Here is a 23,542-nt window from a genome sequence, read left to right on the forward strand (position 1 = left end):
TACACAGCATCTCCATGGCAGCATTTGGTATAAGCCCAAATCAGCTAATTTCAGAGTTCAGGTGCCTTCCACTGCCCAGTGCTACCCAATGGAGGCAACAGCTATTTCAAAATTTCAAATTGCCAAGATTGGTAATTCTCTAAATTTTTGGGCATTGGCCTGAGGCTTCCCATGTATGGACCTTCCTCTGAGACAATCTAAATATGATCTTCTTTATTTACCTTCTAGTTTTAGGTCTGTGCGGCTATTGAAGAATGAGCCAGTGAACTTCCAGAAGTTTCCCTATACTAATGAGGATGAGGCCTGGAGGACCTACTTGGAAAACCCCTTGACAGCTGCCACAAAGGCCATGATGAGAGTCAATGGGGATGATGACAGCGTTGCAGCCCTGAGCTTCCTCTATGATTACTACATGGTATGTTCAACCAACCACCTCAGGACATGGTCCCCTTTCACTGAACATGTCTTTGCTTTCAGGTCTCATAATGTAGCAGCCCACCATGAACACCTTCAGTCCCTTACCATGTACTTTCACATTTCTGGGCCTTTGTGCTTACCTCCAGCTAAACCCTACTGCCAGCCTTGAGTATTGGGGTCAAAGTTTACTCATTCATTTACTGAGAGTTGAGAAAGGCTTTATTGAGTCTCTTGTACTTTCTCTGGGTACCATCACCAGTCACCACCATCATCTTTGACTTTGCCTTAGATATTTCTATATGTGCATTTCCCCCACAGGACTGAACTTTGAAAGGGCAAGAGAGATTTCACCATCATGACTGTGTCATGAAGTATCTCATACTGACTACCACAGTTGAATGTGTAGGAACAAAAGACTTGGCCAAGCTCTTGCCATGAAAGTTCTTTCAACCTAATATCTTCTTCCTGTCTTGAACCCTTTGGTTATCCTAATCTGTTGTCCTCACCTACCTATTAAGTTCCCATTCCCTAGAGCTTGTCTGCTACTCCTCTCCTCATCCCCTTACTTGACATCATCTTTCCCCATCCTGAGCATCTCTCAAGTCTTCCTACCTTTGCTTTCATTGTTTGTACTATAATAATGTTTCTCTAATTGTTCCCAGGGCCTTGGTCTTGACTATCAAGACAACAGAATTTGACTATTCTCCTGAACTGTTCTCAAGTTCTCCTTGACTATTGGAGAACAGGATTCGGGGCCTATCATGTCTGATAAGTGAGTGGGCTTAAACCAGTCATCACAAATGCAAAACACAGATGGCATCACTACCTCCTACAGTGTCCAGGCCAACTGTTGCTAACAAATTAAGCCTACATTGGTGCTGAATATTTTCCAACACAGTATGCCAGGCAGTTCCTACCCATCTGCAAAAATTGTCACATGATAGAAAACTCTATGGCTGCGGCCAGAGAGATAGCACGGAGGTATGGCATTTGCCTTGCATGTAGAAGGACAGTGGTTCAAATCCCGGCATCCCATATGGTCCCCTGAGCCTGCCAGGGACGATTTCTGAGCATAGAGTCAGGAGTAACCCTAGAGTGCTGCTGGGTATGACCCAAAGACCAAAAAAAGCCATCAACAACAACAACAAAAATAAAGCAACAAAAAAAGAAAACTCTATGGCTATCCCTGGATCAGATGATCTGAAAGTCCAGGAGACTTTCCCATATTTAAAAATGTGGGGCATGAAGTCTACTATTGACATAACTGACTCTGAACTTGAAGATGTATATCCTTCTTATAAGCAAGCCCTCAAATGTACAGGTCCAAGAAGCACATTTTCTAACATATTCCAAGGAGGAAGGTCAATTTTCTGTATAAATTTAGAGGTCAAGTTCGGGAAGTGGTCCCAGATATGAGAAGTTCTTCCCTTGCCTCCCTATTAGTTTTGACTTTGTTTCTCATCCTGGCCTGGTATGCCTTACACCCTCTCTAGCAGACAGATGTGTCCTGATAGTATTTGGCCCAGGCCAATGGAGAATTGGCTGTTTCAGGTTAGGAATGTAGTAGGAGCCAGCATTCACAGTTTCAGATTGAACTATAATATCAGATTCAACACCATCTTCTCTGGGTAAAAGGATGTTCTGAAAGTTAGAATGGTGGGATCAGACTCTGTAGATTGCACTTGCAGTGATTATAGTTGAAATACATCCACTTGGATCTCCTCTCTGTGGATTCAGAGCAGCCTGTGGAGAGTCAGTACATAGTTGCATGGAAAGAACATTGAGTTGAGAGCTTGAGACCTTGTCTGGCCACAGACTGACAATGTGGTTTGGGGAAATATAGTCCTAAAGGCACTTATTGTGCCTTACTAAATTACTGGGCATCCTGCCAGACACTTTCCTGTGTGCTTCCTATTGTCTGTGTGGAAGAGCCAGGTCATGGGGCTTGCTAGTCTGGTTATAGACTTAGTTCTAGATTTTTTTTTTGAAGAGGAGAAATAATTGTATCAATATTATAATCAGAATTATGAGCAGCAACATTTACATAGTGTTTTCTGGGTGCTGGTTCATGCCCTTGTAATGATGCCTGGGGTTGTTATTAGATTATCAACTCCTCTTTTGCAAATGGAGACAATGAGGTTTCGAGAGGTTAAGGGATTTGTCTAAGGTCACACTGCCAAGAAGTGGCAGATCTAGGAATTAAACCCAAGACATCTGATTTAAGAGTCAATGATCCTAACGACTAATACAACAGAGCTCTGGACATCTGTTTCCTTATTTCTTTTTTTTTTTTTTTTTTTTTTTTTGGTTTTTGGGCCACACCCGGTAACGCTCAGGGGTTACTCCTGGCTATGCGCTCAGAAGTCGCTCCTGGCTTGGGGGACCATATGGGACGCCGGGGGATCGAACCGCGGTCCGTCTCCTAGGCTAGCGCAGGTAAGGTAGGCACCTTACCTCCAGCGCCACCGCCCGGCCCCATGTTTCCTTATTTCTACAGTGGGAATAACATGGCAGACATCACAGAGTTAGAGAACACAGAGAAGACCTTTTGTCCAGAGCTTAGTGCATAGAAGATGATCTATTAGAAAACAGAACGCTCTTTATTAATAAACATTTGTACCCTGGGCTGGAACAGTAGCGTAGTAGATAGGGTGCTTGTTTTGCAAGTGATTGGCCTGGTTCAATCTTGGCATCCCATATGTACTACCAGGAGAATTCCCGAGCATAGAGCCAGGTGTTGAAACTCTGGGTATTGCTTTTCCCTTCCTCCCCAAAAAGAAACAACATTTGTACCTCAAGATAGGTATTTAGAACCAATTTGACCTATAAGAGACTAAGTCTCAGAAAAGTAATTCATTTATTCAAAGTTACAAAGGTTAACCCAGAAAAAAAAAAAAAAAAGGTTAACCCAGGCCAGACTCCAAATTCCATGATTCCTCGTGTCTAATCTCAGGGGTCTTCATCATACTCTCTCAGTTGGGGGCTCAGATTAAATTATGGCTAGATCTCAAGCTAATTCAAAGACTGGCAATTTCTCCCAATGGCCCATGTGGTTTATTGGCCTGGGTAAATCCTACTACAGTCAGTTCTGACCCAACAGCGGTGCATAAAATCTTCCTTCTTCCTAGGGGCCAAAGGAGAAGCGGATCTTGTCCTCCAGCACAGGAGGCCGGAACGACCAAGGAAAGAGGTAAGTTGCTCCATCAGTCTCTTCTTCCCTCCTCTCCCCCTTAAGCCTCCTCATCCACTGGGCACAGGATACTTTTAGGAGCCATGCAAGTATTTTAATATCTTTAAAAATCAGAAGAATAAATTGATATAATCTTAGGTTATTTTTTTCTGTAAATATAATTATAAAAAGTATTTAACATATTTTATGGAATAATATTTGTATAAAGTCAGCTAGAATCTTTGACATCATCACCATCATCAAACACACACACACACACACACACACACACACACACACACACACACATACACACCGTATTTTCCGGCATATAAGACGACTTTTGAAACAAAAAAAAAGTCAACCGAAAATCGGGGATCGTCTTATACGCCTAGTATATCCTGAAAAATGTTTCAATATGCCACTAAACGAAAATTGTCTGAATATTGCCACAAAACGAATTTTCCAACTTGATCCTGCACCAATCACTGCAAGGCTGCTCGACCGCCTCTCTAACTCAGCCAATCCAAGCAGGCTTTTGATGCATGCAAATTAGACAATGTTCTGGTCCGGAATCTACACTGTCAAAAGCCTGCTCGGATTGGCCAGAGTCAGAGAGGAAGTCTATGACAGTAGAACCTTTGGACCTTTGCTTGTTGTGATTGGCTCACTGTGGTACATACAGTTGCAGCACAGGAACTGTTCTATCTGATACAGCGAATATAGGCCTAAACCTATGTTTTAACTGCAAAATTAGGGGGCTGTCTTATACGCCCAGTCGTTTTATACGCCGGAAAATACGGTATGCACACACACCAACTACCTGTAAGTCCTGTGGGTTTTCCTTTCCTGAAATAAATTTCAAAGTCTCAGCAGTGGCAAAAAGCCCTGGAGGCAGCTTTTCTATCTTCTCTCCAAAACTATCCTCCTCAGCTGCTTCATAGAGATAGAGACCTGGACCTGGGGCTGTTCCACCTAGTTCCCTCATGACTCTTCTCTGGTTCTTTTGGGCCTCTAATGACATTAGTGCCTCTGGGCACTGATGTTTCTTTCCTGTAGAAAGCAGTCCAGATCGAGCTCATGGCCTTGAAAGACCAACCTGTCTTCATTTATCTCTTCCTTTCTTGTGACTCTGTAGGGCCTGGGAGCCTTGGGAAAAATCCAAACCAAGGCAGGATTAAGACTAAATGCCAGCTAAAGCAGGCACTGCATTGCCTATAACTATCAACTATTTTAGGGCTTTCTCTAGGCTTTGGTATGGGACTTTTCCCAAAACTTTGCTGGAGCCCTAGGTTTGATTTTAGCACTACAGAACTTCTCAAGCATGTCTTGGACCATAAGCAATACACAGGATGTGTCTCTCCTCAAATTATGTTAGCTACTTGCAGTCATATTCCCCTGACTACTATAATGTAGTTGTTTTAGAGTGGGAACATTTCTCTAGCTAAGGAAAAAAAGCTTTCAGTACTTTACGTGTTTATTTTATTTTAGTTTTTGGGCCACACCCAGCAGCGCTCAGGGGTTACTCCTGCCTCTGTGCTCAGAAATCGTTCCTGGCAGGCCCGGGGGACCATATGGGATGCCGGGATTTGAACCACCATTGGTCCTGGGTCGGCTGCCTGCAAGGCAAACATCCTACCACTGTGCTATCTCTCCGGCCCCTGTTTGTTTTATTTTTATTGTTTTTGGAGCCACATTTAGTTGTGCTCTGTGATAATCATAATTTATGGCTCTGCACTCAGAAATTACTCTGATAGTTGCTCAGAGTATCATTGGGGATTCCAAGGATCAAACCCAGGTCATCCATGAGCAGGGGAAATGTACTACCTGCTATTGCTCTGGTCCACTTTCAGTATTTTAAATGGTCAAATACTATAACAGATAATGTGACTTGGCCTGTGTTCAGTCATTCTTGATCCCTTCCTTTGCACATCTCTGTGACATATTGACTGGCTACCTGTCTGGTTCATGAATCGAGAGGGTCTGTATTGGATGGGAGAAAAGTCAGTGTGTAGGTGCAATAGTCAGAGACCTCTCCCCCCTTCTCTCAGAGAGAAGAGACCTACTGACTCAGCTGTCTCTCTCTTCAGGTACTACCATGGTATGGACTGTGAGATGGACCTTTCTCCGCTTGAAAGTCCCACACACCTTATGAAATTCCTGACAGAGAACGTGTCTGTCACACCAGAGTACCCAGATGTGCTCAAGAAGAATAACCTGATGAGTTTGGAGGGGACTGTGCCCCCTCAGGCCAAGGCAGCTCCCCTCCCACCTGGTCCCAGCAAGCTGGAAGCTGGTTCTGTGGACAGTTACCTGCTGCCCACCAGTGATGTCTATGACAATGGCTCCCTCAACTCCTTGTTTGAGAGTATTCATGCAGTGCCACCCACACAGCGCTGGCAGCCAGATAGCACCTTCAAAGATGACTCACAAGAGGTGAGACCTTACCCCCACAGCCCTCACAGCAGCTCTGGATGCGGGAGCATGCCTACAAGAGGAGGGAGGGCAGTGAAGAAAAAGACCGTGGCTTTTGTTTTTTGTTTGTTTGTTTGTTTTGGGGCCACACCAGGTGATGCTCAGGAGTTACTCCTGGATATGCGCTCAGAAATCGCTCTTGGCTTGGGAGACCGTCTGGGATGCCAGGGGATCGAACTGCGGTTCATCCTATGTTAGCATGTGCAAGGCAAATGCCCTACCACTTGTGCCACTGCTCTGGACTCAGACTGTGTCTTTTGAATCCATAGGAGAAAGCCCTAGATCTGAGCAGGGCTGCCACATGCGGCTACTCAGGTCAGGCAGGGCACAGCCTGGCCAGGGACAACCTGAGCAAGACTATTTATTTTCTCTGATTTGTGTTCTCTTTTGCAGTCACTGCTCTTCCCAGATATCTTGAAAGCATCTCCAGAACCCCCATGCCAAGAGGACTATCCCAGCCCCAAGAGGTAACTCAGGCCCTGGGAAATGGTCAAGAACTACAGATAATCTTGTGCTATCTTCAGAGCAAATGTTGCCGGTGAACCAGGGTAGAGAAAATGGGTAAAGGGGGAGACTTGGGGGCTCTTTTATCATGAAAATATGGAACTAAGTTTTATTTATTCTTTGGGGTCCCACTGGAGGTACTCAGGGGTGACTTAAAGTTTAGTGCTCACAGGACTATGCATGCAGTGCTAGGGATTGAAATCTGGACTGTGTTAGAGCGTTCAGAGTTTAGCATTCTAAGAAAAGTGAATTTCTCAGTGTCCTCCATGGCTTTGTCACCCCTCAAGGATTATTTTGTTTCTGTTATTCAGTGTAATTGTAATGCAACAAAGCTATTAAGCAGAAATCACCAAATTGAGACCCAAAGAGATTGAGTGATTTTTTGAGGTCACTCAGCAAGGCTGTTACAGGCTGCCACTCCACTGTGAAACTTCTTTTGGGGAGCCCGTCTTCACTGTCTTCTCTCTTCTTCCTGCAGTGATTTCGAGTACACCCTGGGCTCCCCCAAAGCCATCCACATCAAATCCGGGGAGTCACCCATGGCCTACCTCAACAAGGGCCAATTCTATCCTGTCACCCTGCGCACCCCAACAGGTGGAAAAGGCCTGGCTTTGTCCTCCAACAAAGTCAAGGTGCGTTGGGCCTGGAGCAGATGGGAAGGGGGCGGGATAAACGGGACTGATTTGGGTATAGGGGCCTTTAGGAAGGAGGTGCTCTCAGGACAGTACCTCTGGACCCAGAATCTGGGAAAAGAATGGAACTGCCTAAGCATCTTCTGAGGCTGGGGTCACAGTGATAATTGTGCTTGCAGAGTGTGGTGATGGTCGTCTTCGACAATGAGAAGGTCCCCGTAGAGCAACTGCGTTTCTGGAAGCATTGGCATTCCCGGCAACCCACTGCCAAGCAGAGGGTCATTGATGTGGGTAAGAGTCTACCTGAGCCCTCTGTCCTGTCCTCTTTCTTACACGCGCACACACACACACACACACACACACACACACACACACACACACACACACACACAAAATTAGGCCTTCCTTGCTGTATCTTCTTCATCCCCAACTCCTGTCCCCAGATCAAACACTGTTGCCTCTATCTATGTTTTTGTTTTTGCTTTTTGGGCCACACCTGGTGATGCTCAGGGGCTACTCCTGGCAATGAGCTGAGCTCAGAAATCGCTCCTGGCTTGGGGGACCATATGAGACACAGGGAATCAAACCAAGGTCCGTCCTAGGCAAACGCCTTACTGCTTGCATCACTGCTCTGGCCCCTCTTTTCTATGCTTTTGTGGGCCAAGTGCATCAGATAAGTAAGCCCCTTGGATGCTGAGGGAGACAGATGCCTATTTTACCAGTGTAGGCAATGTGTAATTTGGGAGACTAAAGCACTGTGCAGGACCACTTCTACTTTTGGAGCTGGAAACCTGGGATCTGTTAACAGTGGAGACAAGGGAGAGTCCTCCACATGTATTGTCTTCTCTGGCCTCAGCCCTGTGATAAGTTGACACATCCTTGGGTCTGAAGGTTTTTCTCTATCACTTTCTTCCTGGCTATGACCTGCATCACTTCTGCTTCCTGAGTCTCAGTTTCTTTAATCACTGGTCAGATTGAGGTCAGCTCTCCTTTTACCTGCCAAAAGTGCTGGATCTATCTGAAAGCTGTATATTATGAATAGGGACATTTAAGTGACTTCTCTTAGATGCCAGATAGCAAAGTGATTCAGAGTATAGGCATGGAATCTTCAGTTCTTGCTTTGCCTTTTATTAACCATGTCTCCCTCAGAAATGACCAAATTTCTCTGAGCTTAATTTTTTCATGTGTATGCTGAATATTCAGTGTCAGTGGAAGAAGTAATTCTGGGTATGCTGTATTTACACTTTTGGTACTACCATTTATCCCACATTTGTTTGTTCTATAACAGTTCAATCCTTATTTCTACATAGTTCAATATTTATCCCACATAGTTCAATAGCTCACTATGTATAGTGCAGCTACTAATATTTTCATTACTATTACTACACAGTTACTGCTATGGCTAATACAACTGTTGCTTTAACTGGGAGAGTTTCTAAATCCCTTCTCATTGTTGAGTACAACTTTCACCCCCGAAAGCTGAGATCTTGGGCCTAGTTGGCACAACTAGAGATTCCCTTTGGGATTTGGACAAATCAACTACTCAGGCTGGCCCCCTGTTTTCCTGCCTACAGTCAGGGCACAATTTTCTCTTTGGACTTAAATGTGATTCTTGAATAGGGGCCAAGTCCCTTCAGAGATTGAGGCCCATCCCCTAAATGCCTCCCCCAACAGTACCTGAATTTTTCCCCTCCTGACTCTTCTCCTGATCTCTTGTCGTTTCAGCGGACTGCAAAGAGAACTTTAACACTGTGCAGCACATTGAGGAGGTGGCCTACAATGCTCTGTCTTTTGTGTGGAATGTCAATGAAGAGGCCAAGGTCAGTGATGGGGGAATAGTTGACAGGGGACTGGGCCAACTCTAAGTTCCCCAACCTGGGGGAAATGCTGCAGACATGTGTCATTTGCTTTGCATAGCATGGTGAAGAAGCAAACTCCAAAGGGGGCTGGCCTCCTTCCATCTCTGACCTCAGACCAGTGCCTCATCCTTAAGAACCTCACTTTTCTGGTCTGTAACATTGGAGTTTAACCTAGGGTCAGAGAGCTAAGCTCAGTGGGCTGAATGCATGCTTTGTCTGTGGGAGGCCCAAAATTCTATCCCTGTCCTGCATGGTCTCTCAGGTACTGCTGGGAGCAAAACCCAAGCATAGATTAGAGAGTAGACTCTGACCACTCCCAGTATTCTGATTTATGCCAAATCAGAAAATTAAAAATTAGAGTAGAACCAAAGCACCTATTTATCTATTTTCTGTTTGTTGCGGAGGGCCACATCTGGCAGTGCTCAAGTCTTTCTCTTGGTTCTGTGCTCAGGAATTAATCCTAGCAGGGCTCAGGCAAACCATGTGTGGTGCTGAGGATCAAATCAATGTACAAGTCTGTACTATCTCTCTGGCCTCCAGATATATAGGTTTACATGAGGATCAGGTTAAAGACTGAGCTCAGCCTACCACATAAGTGCTGGCGGCTACTCATCCCTGTTTCCTAGGGGATCCCAAGCCCGTGCCAGGTCACGTGCAGCCAGTGTGATGTCATAAAGAGAGGTGCTTCAGAATCTGATATCTGAAGGCTAAAATTCTGGCCACCTTGCACTTGAGCTCCTAGGAAGGGAACAACAACCTGCTGTTGGGGGTTGTGCTGAAGATCACCCGAGATTACGCATGTCTGAGAGACGGGCACTACGCCAGACCTGTCAGGAAGACTTGAGAACTGGAGCCTCTGGTGGCTTCTTTCAGTTCAGTGACTAAGCCTGTTAAGACTCTAAACTCCCAGCCTTCCTGCTTGAGGCCAGCCGTGAACTTGCACTTCTGGGTCTCTGGCTCTTGGCTTTCTGTACAGAGAGATGGCATCGAGAAAGGGACTCTGTTAAGTATCTGGGGCTAGGGTCTTTGGCTCAAGCTTGCCCTACTGGACCAAGGCTGGGTCCATGTTCCTCAAGAGCATTTGTGATCTGGATAGACAGGACAGCTCATCCCCGTCTCCCGACCTGCCTCTGGGGTGGTCCAAGCTACCTGGTGGAAATGGAGGTAAAGGGGCCCTGAAAACATAAAGGACAGAGATTACCATTATTCAAACAGGCGCCAGGGGCTAGAGGAGGAGCTCAGAGCTGGGCTGAAAGGGGGAGAAGGGGGGGTGTTTTGGGGCTCCGGATCAGGGAGGTGGGGAAGGAGTTTCGTGGGAAGGGAGAGGTGGGAAAGAAGAGGTGGGTTTCGGTTGGAATTTTCTCACAGCCTCTTAAGCCCCCAGGCTTGGAACTTTCTCAGATGTGAGTTGGGTGGGGGCTGTATTACGGCTGAGCTGGGTGAGGGGGAGGTATGTTTGGCATGTGCCCAGGGGCCTGGCCCCCACAGCTAGCCAACAGGGGAAAGTAAGGGGGGTCCTCAAGTACTAAACCTGCCCCCCCATTGATCAGGTCAAGATCATTTTTAAGAAAAAGGTCCTAAAGAACAGCTAGCGTGGGGTGTAGCTTTGACAGACCTATTGGGGGTTAGCAAGTAAATAGAGGCCTAGAGAATTTTGAGGAGATGCTCAGTGAGATTCATCCCAAGTGTCATCAGCTGAGGCTCCAGCTGCCCCACTCACCACAGTTACAACAGAACTAGCATTGCCAGGCCCATGAGGTGCTCCATCTCCCCCGAAGCTAAGCAGGTAGCTTGCTTCTCCCTTTTGCATATAAGGAAATGGAGGCTCTGTGAGTCTAAGGATCTTAGCCACCACCACATGGCTAGTGAGTGGGAAGACCCAGCTGCATTCAATGTCCGGGCACCTCATCTCCAGACTTCTGCACTGCACCCTGCCTATTTATGAAAATATTAGGGAGTCACATCCCCCCACTGAGTCTCCATTTTCTTAACTGTAAAATGGGAGTGAACCTTGCAGTGGCAACTGGTGAAATTGGAGTTTGGGTGTGTAGAAGGCAAATGCCTCACCCTTGAGGACAAGGAAGGGGTTTCTTTAGCAAGGTGGGAAGGAATTTGGTTCTGTGCTTCCATTTGGTTCTGTGCCCCATCTGAGTTGCAGGAAAATGAGGCAAGGATTTGACACCCCTGTGGCCTCTCCTATCTTTCTTGGGGGCTTGCACATGTGGGCTGTGCTTGGCAAGCCAAGGATGGGGGATGGTCTGCCACCTAGTATTGGAGGATCTGGGCCACAACTGGTTTCTACCCAGCCCTGTCACTCTGTCACCTTGGGCATTGGCCCAAGATTTCTCAGCATCTGACTTCCATCTGTAACAGAGAGGTGAGAGGCTGACTTCAGGGTGCTGTGGGTTACGGATGCCCCTGGGCTCACAGTAGGCACAGTAAATAGGAGGTTAGGACCCCTGTCGTGTAGCCATTTCTTCAGCTCCCCTTCTCTCTGCAGGTGTTCATTGGTGTCAACTGTCTTAGCACAGACTTCTCCTCACAGAAGGGGGTGAAAGGTGTCCCCCTCAACCTGCAGATTGACACCTATGACTGTGGCTCAGGCACTGAGCGCCTGGTGCACCGTGCCGTCTGCCAGATCAAGATCTTCTGTGATAAGGTAGGTGGGGTCAGACCCTTTGCTAAGTCAGCACCCCTCTCCATCTGCCCTCAGAATTCCCCCTAGTCATTTCCTGCTTATTGCTCTCATCTAGTTTCTGTACTTTTTTTGGGGGGGGGGGGTGAGGGTGGGGCTTATCCAGTGATGCTCAGGGTTACTTCTAGCTCTGCACTCAGGAATCACTCCTGATGGTGTTTGAGGGGTCTTGGGGATGGAACCTGGGTTGGCGCATGCAAGGCAAGTGCCCTACCCACTGTGATATCTCTCATCTCTTACAGATATCTTCTTCTGCCTGCCTTTCTGCTTCTCTTATCACTTATCTCTCTGATCAACTCCTTCTAGTACTTATAAATCCCCATCTCTCATTTTTCTCCATGTTCATCCTTAATGCATTTATCATTTTTTGTTCTTTCTGTCACTTCTCTCCCCTCTCCCACTTTTCATCTCTCCATCTCAGTTTCTTTCATAGTTCTCTCTCCTGTGGTTTATTCTGATCTGAGGGCTGGGCCAAATGGGGTAGGCAGGCCCTGCTACCTTTTCAGTTCCTGGTCTACTGTGTGTGTGTGTGTGTGTGTGTGTGTGTGTGTGTGTGTGTGTGTGTGTGTGTGTGTGTGTGGTGTCATAAAATTGACCCATATTTAAGATGCAAAGCAGTCAGACCCTCCTAAGATAGTGACAGCTGCTCCTTCTTCCCTGCAGGGAGCTGAGAGGAAGATGCGAGATGATGAGCGGAAGCAATTTCGAAGGAAGGTCAAGTGTCCAGACTCCAGCAGCAGTGGTGAGTAGGGATGGGCCAGCGACCAGGCTGGGTGGCATGAAGGGGAGGAGATGAGGACAGAGAGAGGCTAGGGGCCTGCATGGAGGAACTCAGAGCATGATGCCCCCTTTTCCCATCAGGCATCAAGGGCTGCCTGCTGTCGGGCTTCAGGGGCAATGAGACAACCTATCTGCGGCCAGAAGCAGATCTCGAGACCCCCCCAGTTCTGTTCATCCCCAATGTGCATTTCTCCAGCCTTCAGCGTCCTGGAGGGGTGAGTACTTTGGGCTGAAAGGGGGTCTTCACCTCTGGGTAAAACACAGCTTAGCAAAGACTAACAAGGAGCAATCCACCACCAACCAAGATAGGCTATTTAGATGCTTCTAGATCCAGATGCTTTTATAACGGAATGGGGAAAACATCCTATGAATCCCAGGGGATTATAATATACATACTGCCATTCTCCAGAGCCTTTTCCCAGATGAGTATGTGAAGTGAACTCACAACCACAGAAATGTTTATGCTTGGAGCATGCACACACATGTACATATGCACACCCAGGTGTGTGAGGTATCTAATACCTGAGCTCCAGATTTGATCACTGTGAGCACCTAAGCCAATGCCAGACTGCTGCGAGGACTTCCATGTGTTGTTTCTCCAGCCTTCCTTCCCTCCCTCAGAAACAGATCATGTTCTCCATGGATTTGGTGTAGACCTTGAGTTCCAGAGACTTCACCAAAGTTTACAGGAAGTGGAAAAGCTGGGATTTGGACCCAGACCACGTGATGCCACAAACCATGTTCTCTGAGCCTCAAACTATTTCCTAAGCACCTGGGCTACAGGGATCTAGTTTCACCTTTCCAACTATCCTTGAGAGTAGAGACTATCATCTCCTTTTTTGGACAAAGTTACAGAACCCCATACTTATGTGCTAGTGGCATCCATGCAACTGGCTATTTCCAACTACAGTTCCTCAACCAGCTCTTCACAGACAAAATGTCCAGGGGACTGTCTAGAACAGGTTCGATGTGAGCACTGTGCAAGCATCCTGTGTGTCCATCCATGGCACATATATGTGTGGTACACAGTGAGGCCCTTTCTTGTACCCACTTTCCATCCTTCCTCCAACACCCCCCATGCTGTGACCACCATGGGCTGCTGCAGTAATTAGTCACTCTCTCCCTAGGCTGAGACACTATAGAAAGATAACACTAGGGAGCACTAAGGCCAGTGGCCATATTGACAGCTGACTGTGAGGTTGGGGAAAGAACAAGTCCTTGCACATGTGAGCCTAGGATGGAACCCCCAGGCAAGTGAAGAGTAGAGAGCCTGAGTCTAAACCCTAATTCTGCCTCTGATTCTTGGGGGTGTTTCATCTGCTTTGGACCCCACTGACTCATGTCATAGATGGGGAAGAAAGTGGACCTATGAGGGGGGGCCACCAGGGGGCCTCTTTCCCTCCCCCCTTTTGCCTCAAATCCAGTTTCCCTGCTATTAGCCTTTGGTCATGCTGGGGTGGAGGGGTTCTTGCAAATCCTGCCACCATTTCTGGGGCCCTTCTGTGTGTTTACTCACCCAGCCTGGGCAAGGTGCTTCTTTATACCTCAAGATCTCTGCCCGCCTGAGGTTCCCTTCTACTTAGCAAAGTCAATGATGCAGCACCCACCCCCAAACCACCCCCCAAGGCTTTTCCCTCTGGGCACTGGTGAGTGTACCTCTTCTTCTATGCTCATGTGTGACAGAAAGTGTCTCTTCTCTTCACCCTAGGTGGTGCCTGCAGCAGGACCTGGCAGCTCCAACAGGTAGGGAAACCAACCAGAAACAAACAACTGAGGGTTCCTGTCCCTTCCGTACCTGCAGCATCCTGTCCTACCCCCTTACTCTGCACTACCAACGGGTGTGTGTGTGTGTGTGTGTGTGTGTGTGTGTGTGTGTGTGTGTGTGTTAGATGAGCGCTGCATGGAGACTCTACTTACATTTTCCTGGCCACATTCCTGCTTCTTTCTCACTGAAACTGCCTTGGTTTTTATGAGTTGGTTTTATGTGAAAAGTTGGTGAATCTCTGGCGAGACACCTGCTTGTAAAAGGGAGGGGGGGAGTCTCTGAGATGGAGATGGAGATTATAGTGAGGAGGGAAGCTGGGCTGCAGTATGGGGCATCACATACCCATCATGTACATATACCCAGCATGTACACACACACACACACACACACACACACACACACACATACACACACACTCTACCCTGGTCTATGAAATGGCATACTTGGCCCTACAGCCTAGGACAGCCCCAGTCCCCCATCTTGGCCTCTGCTGAATCTGTCAGAAGAGGCAGCAGCCTGGCGGGGATGAGGCATGTGAAGGGTGGTGCTCGAAGGGCCCTTATCCTAGTGGAAGAGCTTCTTGTTCTGGTCATTGGCTATTGATATCATTTTTATCCTGCAAACATGAGACACTTCTCTGACGATGCTTTCATACTTAGAATGTCATTTATAGCATGGAAGAACCTCCCCACACCAGGATTCAGGTATGCAGGAACTGTCAGTCACTCAGAAAGTGAGTCTCACAAAAGTGAGGTGACTAGCACAAGTTCACACAGCTATGAGGTGGCTGAGACCTAAGTCAGTCTACTCCAAATCACTCTGCCTTTTGTCATACCAGGGCCTCAACTCTATTTTTAAAATAAGCAATGCAGCCTCCTCCCAACCTCACCCCTACCCCCATGACACAGCCCCATAATACTGTGCTATTACAATTTTTTTTTGTGGGGGGGAATGGGGGCTTTTTTATCCATCTGTTTTGAACCTGGCCCTCTTAGATTGTTGTGCAGGCAGCCCTTTGAGATTTAGCAGGGTCTTTCAGATTCTGAGATCCAGTTCCTCATGATCTCCCTCCTTTCTGACCCCACAGGCTGCCGCTGAAGCGTACCTGTTCCCCCTTTGCTGAGGAATTTGAGCCTCTGCCCTCCAAACAGGCCAAGGAAGATGATCTCCAGAGAGGTAAAGGCTACAGCCCACGAGTGGTCTGAGTCCAGCAGACCTGGGGCATAGTGGGTCCGACCAAGTCTGGAGGGTGGGGATGGGTAAGGAAGGAAGAAGAGGTCTGGAGAGACAGACTCAAGGCCATTGACTTCTTTGACCTTGTTAGAACTGGGTGAATGGGCAGCTTTTTCCATTAAACAAGGGTCTCCACTTTCTCCAAAGGGTGCAGGAGCAGAGTAGGTTTCTACCCTCGGCTTTCTAGCTTTGGCACTGCATCTTCAGGGAGAGAGGGAAATATGCCCAAACCTCAGGGTGCTATAACTGCACAAGAGGAAAAACTAACCAGCAGCCCAGCTCAAAAGCTTTGAATTGAGCCTTGCAATGTGCTGGCTAGTTGCAGATGCCACGTCATTAATCCTCACATCTCTGCCAAACAGGCGGGTAGAACATCTCCCATGAGAAAGTGGGGATCTTTGATGTGAAAGACCTTCCAGATCACAAAGCTGGTGGAGGTAGAGCAGGGACCCAAACCCACCTGGGGTCGGGATTGTCCAAGCAAATGCAATGCAGGTACAGGGTAGGGGTGTGGGGGGGGGGGCAGCTGCATTCCTAGCTGGATACAGACCTCAGCAACTACTCATCCCTTTTACAGAATGCAGTCTTACTATTAAACATATTTTAAAGAGCATCCCATGCCCTGAAGTATTCCCAGGCTCTATCCTCCCTCAGCCACTAAAAGCTATCCCTTTGCTTCCCAGTTCTGTTGTATGTGCGAAGGGAGACCGAGGAGGTGTTTGATGCCCTTATGTTGAAGACCCCAGACCTGAAGGGGCTGAGAAATGCGGTAAGATACCTTGCAGAGTCCCTGTCCTGCCCCCCCCCCCCCTCCCCTTGCACTGCCCTTCACCCAACTCCTCACCAGCCAGCTCTGATTTCCCACAGGAAGGCCCTGGGAAGGAAAATGCCGGAACCTTGGCTTTCTGAGGCTCACCTGTCCCACCCCATCCTGGGGGAGCCCTGCGGGGCTGGCTGGTGGGGGTGTGCCTCTGTGATGTTATCTCCCAGCCAGAACCCTGGCTCCACCCTGGGAGTCGCACACACCATAAATCCTCCTTAATCTGATGGCTGTAGTCTGACAGGCCGAGCTTTTTGTTGGCTTTGCAAACCTGTTTCTGTTTTAATGGGAATGAAACCCAAAAAGGCCAGGCCCCAGAGACAATCTTTTTTTTCCTTTCCCAAGGGGCCTCATTCCTCCAGCCCATGGTTGATGAGGGTGTGTGTGTGCTGGGGGGGGGGCGGGGCAGTGCACTGAAGGTGGTGTCTGGGTAAGGAGACCTTCCCTGTACCCCAGGGAGTGGTTACCAGGGAACGGGTGAAGCCCTGGACACAGCCCAGTGCAGTTTTGTGGCTTGTCTAAAAACTGAACAAAAAAACTTCCACTGGGATCAGTTTTACGAAGAATTTGGATGGCTCAGAAAAGCCCAGAGCGGGTGCTGAGATGCTTGGATAGGAAGGGAGAAAGGAATCAAATACTTAGGTCTGCCTCTCTAGGAGCAACAGAGCTGGGTCTCTGCCCATTCTCTGCTCTCTGTTGTTCTTGCCTGTTTTCTTCTTTTTCTCATCTTCCCACTAGCCCTGCTGGCACTGGCCCCAGGAAGCTGGCAACCACAGCCCGTTTATGTCACTGTGTAGATTGCAAACTTGGGGGTAGACAGATCCTTAAAGGGTCCATTACCTGTCTAGTATTTGAGCTCTTTACCCAATTGTCCTTTACAGGTAGGACTACTCCCCCGTTTTTCTTGGGAGGGGAGCACTCACTGTCTAGAGGCCAGTCTCTGCTATTTCCTCAAGTTCTTCCTTAGGTTCCCGTGGGAGCTGCCAGCTATAGAACCCTGAAAAAAAATAGTCCAAGACCTTACAGGAAGGGATCTCTGTAGAGGCAGAAAAATCACTGAGGAACTGAACTTGATCCTCCTAAAAAGCCCACCGGCACCAGAAGGTGGCTTATTAAATAGTACCCTAGACTAGGCTCTCAATAGAAAGTCAGCTTCTAACTGGACCTTTAATCAGTGATTCTCTTCCTATGCAGAACCCTATGTGTTTATATTCTATATTTGCCCATAAGGACATTGCAGCTTTTAGTAGTAAGTGACACGCAGAATTCTGCAATTCCAAGAGGTGCTGGTACTAAACTAACTTTGTCTGTCTTGAGGGAAATTTTAGGAGTGGGTAAGCATAGCTCAGGTACTTTTAGGCTTCTCAGCTGTATTTTCCCCTTCTATAGAATAAACAATGTTCTGGGAGGTAATAAGGCAGAAAACCTGGTTCTAGGCTATGCCTGGGGCACCAGTCTTATCTTTGAGTTCCATAGCCTCACCTCAATCTCAGTGACCATTGGTTGAGTACACAGTATTGGGAAGCATCCTCCATAAGCCAATTCCTTTCATTCTTCAGCCATCCCGTGGATACCACCACTGTCTTCACAAGTAGTTTGCACAAAATTAGCTTGCTAGTGAATATGAGCCCTGGAACAAGCTGGAACAAATGTCTAGGCTTAGGGAAATGCTAGGTGCTCTTTGGGCTTAGTTTTCAGCCACTAATCATAATCATGCTGTTTGGCAAGAGTTTGTTGTGATAGGGGATGGTTTTCAATATATAATGTGAGGTTCTTTTTTTTTTTTTAAGTTATATAAAGCTTCCTAAACGGAATATTAAAAATCAGGACTAGGAGATGGATAAGAATACACCCAGATATTATTTGAATCATTTCCTGGAAAAAGAATGATAAATGATTATAATGTTCCCCCCCCCCTTTTTTTTTTTTTTTGCTTTTTGGGCCACACCTGGTGACACTCAGGGATCAAACTGCAGTCTATACTAGATCAGTGCATGCAAGGCAAACACCATTCTGTTTGTGCCACTGCTCCGGCTCCTATAATGTTGTTCTTCTTTTTTTTTTTTTTTTTTTTTGCATTTTCCACAGTGTGAACATATACTATTTTTATGATCATAAAATAAATAGGGTATTAAAACTAGAGTTTAATACAGGTTGGGCAGCAGCTAATGAATCCCTTTGCATTTTCTTCCAGATCTCTGAGAAGTATGGCTTTCCTGAAGAGAACATTTACAGAGTTTACAAGAGATGCAAGAGGGGGTAAGTACCCTTTAGCTCTCTGCTCCCTGAGCCTCCTGCCCACTTGTCTGTTGGTTCAGGGAATATCCCAGGTTCCACTATATCTACTGTTTACGGGTGAATGCTGTTTAATTCTTTTTTTGTGTGTGTGGTTTTTGGGTCACACCCAGCAGTGCTCAGGGGTTATTCCTGGCTCCAGGCTCAGAAATTGCTCCTGGCAGGCACAGGGGACCCTATGGGATGCTGAGATTTGAACTGATGACCTTCTGCATGAAAGGCAAACGCCTTACCTCCATGCTATCTCTCCGGCCCCGCTGTTTTATTCTTGATGATCAAAGAGTTCCCAACCAGCAAAAACCTCCTGTAGAAACCAAACCTTGATCATTATTAGAAGAACCAAAAAATAGCTCTTGGAGGAGCCACTGATGAGTCAACATTCCCAGGATCAAATCCTGAGGGCCCCAGATGGCCAAGTCATTTCATTCTGATCATGGCAAGAGTGACTACCTTTGTATGGTCACCTACTCTGTATCTGTCACTAATCTGAGCACACATTAATTACACTAGGAAATATATATTCTTGCCTACATCTTACAGATAGGGAAACTGGAAACTGTGTCTTAGAGGTGCTAGCTAGGAGAAATGGCTAGGAGAAGTGGAATAATAAAATCAAGGCAGTGGGCAAGAGCTAGAGTACTGATTTGATCTTCAGTACCTTATATTTACCCCCAAGTCCCACAGAGTGATCAATTCCTGAATGTAGAGCCAGGAGTAAACCTAGATAGAGTATTGTTAGGTATGGTGAAAGAAAAGAAAAGAAAAAAGAAAAAAAGAAAGAAAGGAAGAAAGAAAGAGAAAAAGAGAGAGCAGAGGGAGGGAGGGAGGGAGGGAAGGAAGGAAGGAAGGAAGGAAGGAAGGAAGGAAGGAAGGAAGGAAGGAAGGAAGGAAGGAAGGAAGGAAGGGAGGGAGGGAGGGAGGGAGGGAGGGAGGGAGGGAGGGAGGAAGGGAGGAAGGGAGGAAGGAGGGGAAGAAGGAGGGGAGGGGAGGGAAGGGAAGGGAAGGGAAGGAAGGGAAGGAAGGAAGAAGGGAACGAAGGGAAGGAAGGAAGGAAAAGAAAGGAAGGGAAAGGAGAAACTGAAGTAGAAGGACCCAGCAATGTTGCTACTGGCCATGTTAGGGGGTCCAGGAAGAGAAGACCTGGAAATGAATGGAAAATTAGTTATATGTGGGTGTGGTTTGTGGGAACCATAAGTTCACTGAGATCTGTGCTCCAGTATCAGCTGCTCACCCTAGGCCCTGAAGCTCAGAGCTAAGCACTCAATTGCTTTTGCTGTCAGCCCAGGGCAGGTGTATGGGGATGGGGAGGCAGAGAGCCAGTAGGACACTTCCCTCCCAGGATTCAGTTTTGTGCCAGTTCCTGAGCAGGGATGTGGCAGCCCTCCCTAAGTAGGTCACTTGACCCACCCAGCCTGGGTCTCAGCAGTGAGGAACTGCCACTGTCACTGGTACTTCCCTACTCAGAGAATCCAAGACCTGGGACATTCTGGGCTCCTCTGCCACCAGTTCCACCTGGCCTGGCCTGCTCTGTGCCTTCTAACAAGGGCTTGTCTGTGCACCCACTAACTCATTGCCCCCATGTGCTCAGGTGCTGCCCCTGCATCAGCTGGAAGGCTCTGCGGGGTGAGGCAGGCTTGCTGCTGGGTGGAGGCCCCAGCCAGTGAGGCTCGGGGGCAGCCTCTTTTCTCACAGGCCCAGCCCTGCCTCCCTCCTGGTTGTTCTCATCCAGCCTCCCAGAGAAGGGTGGGGTGGAGGAAAGGTGTCCCTGCCCCTCAGCCCCTGGGAAAGAATCCATTTGGTTTTGGTTGTATGAGTGTCTAGGGTTTTGTGTGTGTTTTTTCTTCCAAGTTTCGGTTTCAAACTGGGACTCACTGTCTTGGAGCAGAATCTACCTCATAGTGGAGAGCAGGCTCTGCTTTGCCCGAACAAGCCCAGCCCTACTTCCCCTTTGTGCCAGTACCAAAGCTCCTGGCTGCAGCCCCACCTGCAGTCAGCCCCATAGACTGGACTGAGGGGTCCAGAAGGTCTAGAAGTGCCTTTGTGCATGATGAGGGAGGCAAGATGTATGCATACAAGCACCCACCTCCTCACCCCGAGTTGTGAGTCTGTTTTCCTTGAGCTTCAGCCAGCTGCTGAGAATAATTATAATGGCCTGTATTTGTGGATCACTGCCTGTATACCAGACACTAGGCTCCAGCTCCTAGGCATCATCTCACTGCTCTTGTGAGTTTGCTCAGTGACCTTGATTTCTATAGATGAGGACACAGTTTAGAGCAATCAGGTCACAGCAATAGAACTTGGCAAAAGAAGCCCTGCCCTGTCTAAAGTCTGGGCACGCACACGCACCTATTGTTTTCTCTTGTCTCCTGCTTGCTCCTCAAACCGCTAAGCAATGTGCAAATAAAAGCCTGGGCCAGGTGCTGACTTACTTGGCCGGCTCCATAGCCCAGGGCATCACTCAGCAGCCCTTCTGCACTCCCCACACCCATCCACAATCCTAACTCTGCTAACCCTAGGTTTAGGATTGCCTGAAATGCCCAAATGAAGAGAGTCTTCAAAATTCTGGGAAAGGCAAAGCTAGACACATTCACTGCTTCTCTTGAAGCTGAACTCACCTAGTCTGAAAACAGGAAATCAGTGGCCTAGTTTATTTTCACAGAACTCTCCCCTAAGTCCTCTGTACAAAACTAGATATAATCAGCTTTACAGGCACCACTGAGTGCTTGAAAGATGAACAAATACATTGTTTTTGCTGGCAGTTGTCCAGGAGGGTTCATGCAAACCAGCTAAAAGCTGGCAAGTGCCCAGCTGCCTGCATTCTATGACAGCCATTCCTGACAAGCCCCTGCCTCAGGGTCGGGTTGTCAGTGACCTCAGAGGGGACAGGGCTGCAGTCCTGCCAGGGCTCCTGGGTGCATAGGTGCACTTCAGCCTGCTGGGAGAGTACTGCTAGCAGTGGGTGTCGGCCCTTAAGTTGGTGCACGTAGGGACACATCCCCAGTGCCTGGCACAGGGTACACCTGTGAATACCTAGTGAACACCATGGATGAAACAAAGTAAGCCTTGGCACTGCCAAAGCAGTCACTGCTCTGACCAGCCCTGGTCTGCTCTGCACTGTTTCTGCCTGCAGCAGAAAAAAATTGTAGAAGATCCCTTCCACAATGGAGCAGCTGCAAAAAAAAATGGTCAGGGGGCTGATAGTTAGCCCAGTCCTTCCAAGCAGTAGCATAAGTAACAGCAGTTCTATAGTGATGCTGTGAGATAGCTGGACACAGGCTGTGTATTTGGATTTATGGTACCTGTCCCTCTGGCCCCCACATAACCTGACACTTGGGCCAAGGACCCTGTGGGAACCTTAGGAAAGCAGAAAACTGCCAGGGACCACTTCTGGGGTTCTTCTGACACCTGTTCACTTAATATAGTCTCCCCTTTTCCCCCATATTCCCATAAACTTTGTTTTTCTTACTTGTATTTACTTTGATTTTTATTTTGGGTTTTGGGTTTTGGGCCATACCCAGTGATACACAAGGGTAACTCCTTGCTCTGCACTCAGGAATCACTCCTGGAAGTGCATAAGGGAGGGATCATATGAGATGCTGGGGATCAGACTCAGATTGTCTACATATAAGGCAAGCACCCTATTCACTTTATCTGTCCCCATGAATTTTCTTCTTCGCCCCCCAAAAATGCTAAGGGGGAACCTGGAGTGGTGAGAGAACAGCAATTAAGGCTCTTGCACTGCACTTAGCTCAGCCCAGTTTTATCTCCGGCACTATATATGGTCCCCCAAGTCCCACCATGAGAGAGTCCCTGAGCACAGAACAGGAGTAAGTCCTGGGCACTGCTGGGCCTGGTCCCCAAGTCCCCTAAACAAAAACAGAAAACCAAACAAAACCCAGAAAGCTTGGCATTTAAAAAAAAAAAAGGTAGTGGGAAGAGACAAAAGTCTGAATTTAAATCCCAGCTCTAACATCAATTGTGGATCCCTTTTGAAGGACTTTACTTTTGTGAATGAACTCATTTATATCTATGGTTATAAGGATTTGCTCAATTAGATTCTAGACCTGCTGAAAGGCAAGTCCTAGAATCTTTATTTATGATCCCTATATTTGTTTAGAGCAAAGCATTGTAAATGGAAAGGCCTCAAAAAATGAGTGTGGTTGAATGAGTAAATGGGTGAACAGTGAATATGGAGTAAAAACTGAGAGTTTTGTGGCAGATGTGTCTAGCCTGGGCTGCCACACCTGAGTGACACAGTAGAGCCTTCTGTTGAACCCAAAACACAGCGGTCCAACCTACCACACCTCCTGCACTTGAACACACTTTATCCAAGTCGTCAGTCTCTCAAGGTCGAGAAATGTTGTATCTCCCCAGAGTTGCATATTAGGTTCTCAAGTGGACTTTCCTGGGTACATTAGAGGAAACAACCTGACATGGTAGGTGGAGGTGGCAGCCAGCAGGCCAAGAGTCTCGAGTTTAGGTCATGACTTGGTCACTGGCAAGTGACTTCTCGATGAAGTTAGGTGATAAAGACTCTCCTAGAAGGTAGCTATCAGGGTTAAGCTTCCTTTAGCATTGGGACTACCCAATAAGTAATAATCATGACTATACTCCTTGTTAATTAGGAAGACTTGAAAATAAAGGACCCACTATATTCCAATTTTCTCCTCTCTTCCAGAATCCTGGTCAACATGGACAACAACATTATTCAGCATTATAGCAATCACGTAGCATTCCTGCTGGACATGGGGGAGCTTGATGGCAAAATTCAGATCATTCTTAAAGAGCTGTAGGTCCAAGTGTCCATCCAGCCTCGATTCTCTCAGGGTAGATCCACCCAGGAAGTCAGTTGGGAAGTGACCCCTGACACATACAGCCTCTCCTCATGCCTCAGTGCT

General features: G+C 47.4%; 1 protein-coding gene across 1 annotated transcript; it reads left to right on the forward strand.

Annotated features, from left to right (window-relative positions):
* Nucleotides 1-334: 334 nt before the first annotated feature.
* GRHL3 (grainyhead like transcription factor 3) lies at nucleotides 335-23,451 on the forward strand. The gene is made up of 15 exons (XM_049767844.1): nucleotides 335-415; nucleotides 3,546-3,607; nucleotides 5,677-6,022; nucleotides 6,455-6,528; nucleotides 7,044-7,197; nucleotides 7,377-7,488; nucleotides 8,923-9,017; nucleotides 11,557-11,715; nucleotides 12,415-12,493; nucleotides 12,613-12,746; nucleotides 14,240-14,274; nucleotides 15,384-15,472; nucleotides 16,213-16,298; nucleotides 18,544-18,608; nucleotides 23,323-23,451. The coding sequence occupies exons 1-15, from the start codon at nucleotides 350-352 to the stop codon at nucleotides 23,435-23,437; spliced, it is 1,671 nt and encodes a 556-aa protein (XP_049623801.1). The 5' UTR covers nucleotides 335-349; the 3' UTR covers nucleotides 23,438-23,451.
* The last annotated feature ends 91 nt before the right edge of the window (nucleotides 23,452-23,542 follow it).

The sequence above is a fragment of the Suncus etruscus genome, unplaced genomic scaffold (genome assembly GCF_024139225.1).
Source record: "Suncus etruscus isolate mSunEtr1 unplaced genomic scaffold, mSunEtr1.pri.cur scaffold_106_ctg1, whole genome shotgun sequence".
Classification (NCBI taxonomy): Eukaryota; Metazoa; Chordata; class Mammalia; order Eulipotyphla; family Soricidae; genus Suncus; species Suncus etruscus.

What these genes read in the sequence shown, in the direction of transcription:
- GRHL3 (XM_049767844.1), top strand. Translation starts at nt 350, where the DNA reads ATGATGAGAGTCAATGGGGATGATGACAGCGTTGCAGCCCTGAGCTTC. An exon ending in GACTATCCCAGCCCCAAGAG is followed by an intron (nt 6,529 to 7,043) that starts GTAACTCAGGCC and finishes TTCTTCCTGCAG; the next exon opens with TGATTTCGAGTACACCCTGG. An exon ending in GGACCTGGCAGCTCCAACAG is followed by an intron (nt 14,275 to 15,383) that starts GTAGGGAAACCA and finishes CTGACCCCACAG; the next exon opens with GCTGCCGCTGAAGCGTACCT.